Source organism: Trichechus manatus, unplaced genomic scaffold (assembly GCF_000243295.1).
Source record: "Trichechus manatus latirostris isolate Lorelei unplaced genomic scaffold, TriManLat1.0 scaffold00018, whole genome shotgun sequence".
Lineage (NCBI taxonomy): Eukaryota > Metazoa > Chordata > Mammalia > Sirenia > Trichechidae > Trichechus > Trichechus manatus.
In genome coordinates, this window is record NW_004443954.1 from 16,767,006 (window position 1) to 16,768,840 (window position 1,835).

A 1,835-nucleotide genomic window follows, 5' to 3' on the forward strand; every position below is an offset into this window, starting at 1 on the left:
TTATAGGAAAGCTAGGAGTCTATGATGCTGATGGTGACGGCGATTTTGATGTGGATGATGCCAAAGTTTTATTAGGCAAGTGCAAATTTTATTTTTTGTTAGTGGTGAGTAAGTGCTGGAAACCAAACTTTAATAATATCTGTGTGGATTGTATACATTTTATGTGAGATAGTTTTCCACTTAAATGATATATTTCATTCTTGTTGAGATGTTAAATGACTTAATTGCTTTTCCATAGACTCTTACATTTCAGTTCACTTTTATAAATGGATAAGTACATAGCTCTTGCACATTTTTAATAAGTGTAATAATTTTATATGTTTTCAGATTTAAAGCACTGTGTATTCTGAACTTAATATTTGAACATATAGACAACGTTCTTGTCTGTTTTCAAGTAGGGTAATTGTAGCCATTCTTCAGTAGCATTTGACATAATTCACTTACATCTAAAAATATAAATCTCTAAAGGCTTAAAGCTTTACATAAATTCATTTTGAAATAAAATTGTGATAGTAAACATCTTAAAATGTCCTATGCATGTTTTGAAGGCCACATTAAAGTATGATCTAATGGTCTTTTGACCAGGTTTCATTATTTTGGAACTCTTGGACCCTTTCCTTTTTATCACTAGAATTCCCTGTCGTTATCACTGAGATATTTCTTGTAATAAATGAAAAATGTGGTATTCTCTCATTTGTCTTAAAATACCGTGTTACTAGAAAGGATGTCACACATGTAATCTCATCTGGTGAGATACGTATTTCTCCTTGCAAAACAGCACCATTTCATTTAGTATGTAGCATACCATATATTAAAACTTTTTATATTAAAACCTTTAGAAAGCTAATGAATATAGCAAGGTATTATACATTCAGCTTTCTAAAATAACAACACAAGAAATTCTTCCCAGACAAACTCTGTCGTGTTTATTTTATGGACATGTGGTGGTGGACATGAAGAAATGGGAGGATACCACATCTGTAACCAGTGAAACTGTCTTTAGTAGGTTATTCTCACCTCCTTATAAAACAATAAGTTCTGAATATGCAAAAAGGTTTTAAATGTGATAAAGTGTAATATAGCCTCTTAATTATGGCCTGTCTTAGTTTATGTTTTCTTATTATTGCTCTGTGGGAATTGGTGTTTCTTACTTAAAGTAGAAGCCTATTGTCCATGAAAATTCTTTTCCTCAACTGTAGTGAAAATTTTTATGCAATTCTGTCTTTATAGATCTAAAATTGAGTTTTTATAAATCTATCCTTAGAAGATACATCCTAGGCATGTGAAAGAAACAAAATTATATAGAATGTAGCATATCAGAATGGTGCTAATTTGTCTATTAAATGGTTTATTACTCCGTTATATTTTTTTAAATGGTAAATTCTGAAATCAAATACCAATTTCCTTGCACAACCGATCTTTGGGATTTATATTAAACAAATACGTTCTCTTAATAAAGATCTTTTTAAAAAATCTCTAAACCTTATTTAGTATGTTGAAAATTTAGCAATTTTAAGAATAGTGAGGTTTCTTCTTTTTAAAAATAACTTCATGTGGGCCAAATTTTTAGAAATAATATTACTTCTGATCTACTGTATTTTATTGATTTCTTTTTTAACTTAAAATCACGTTTCTGGTCTGTCAGGCAGGAAATGTCAATTGTTTAAAGTTAAAAAGTAGTTTTTCTTCTATTGAACACACTCATTTGTATAGCAACTTGACTTTTAGTATTACTGTATTTTTATGCAAATAACTTGGGCCTTCTATGTTTGTTTGCCAGCTGCGCCTACCTCCCCCCACCCTCAAGGTATTTTCATAAGCACTGTTATGCCTTA

The 1,835-nt window shown here is 30.3% G+C and overlaps 1 protein-coding gene across 1 annotated transcript in view; it reads left to right on the forward strand.

Annotated features, from left to right (window-relative positions):
* ASPH (aspartate beta-hydroxylase) overlaps positions 1 to 1,835 on the forward strand; it is a 188,214-nt gene that overhangs the window by 2,148 nt on the left and 184,231 nt on the right. Inside the window, exon 2 of the mRNA XM_023727723.1 lies at positions 7 to 75. Coding sequence (XP_023583491.1) covers positions 7 to 75 — 69 coding nt within the window. The remainder of the gene's footprint in view (positions 1 to 6; positions 76 to 1,835) is intronic.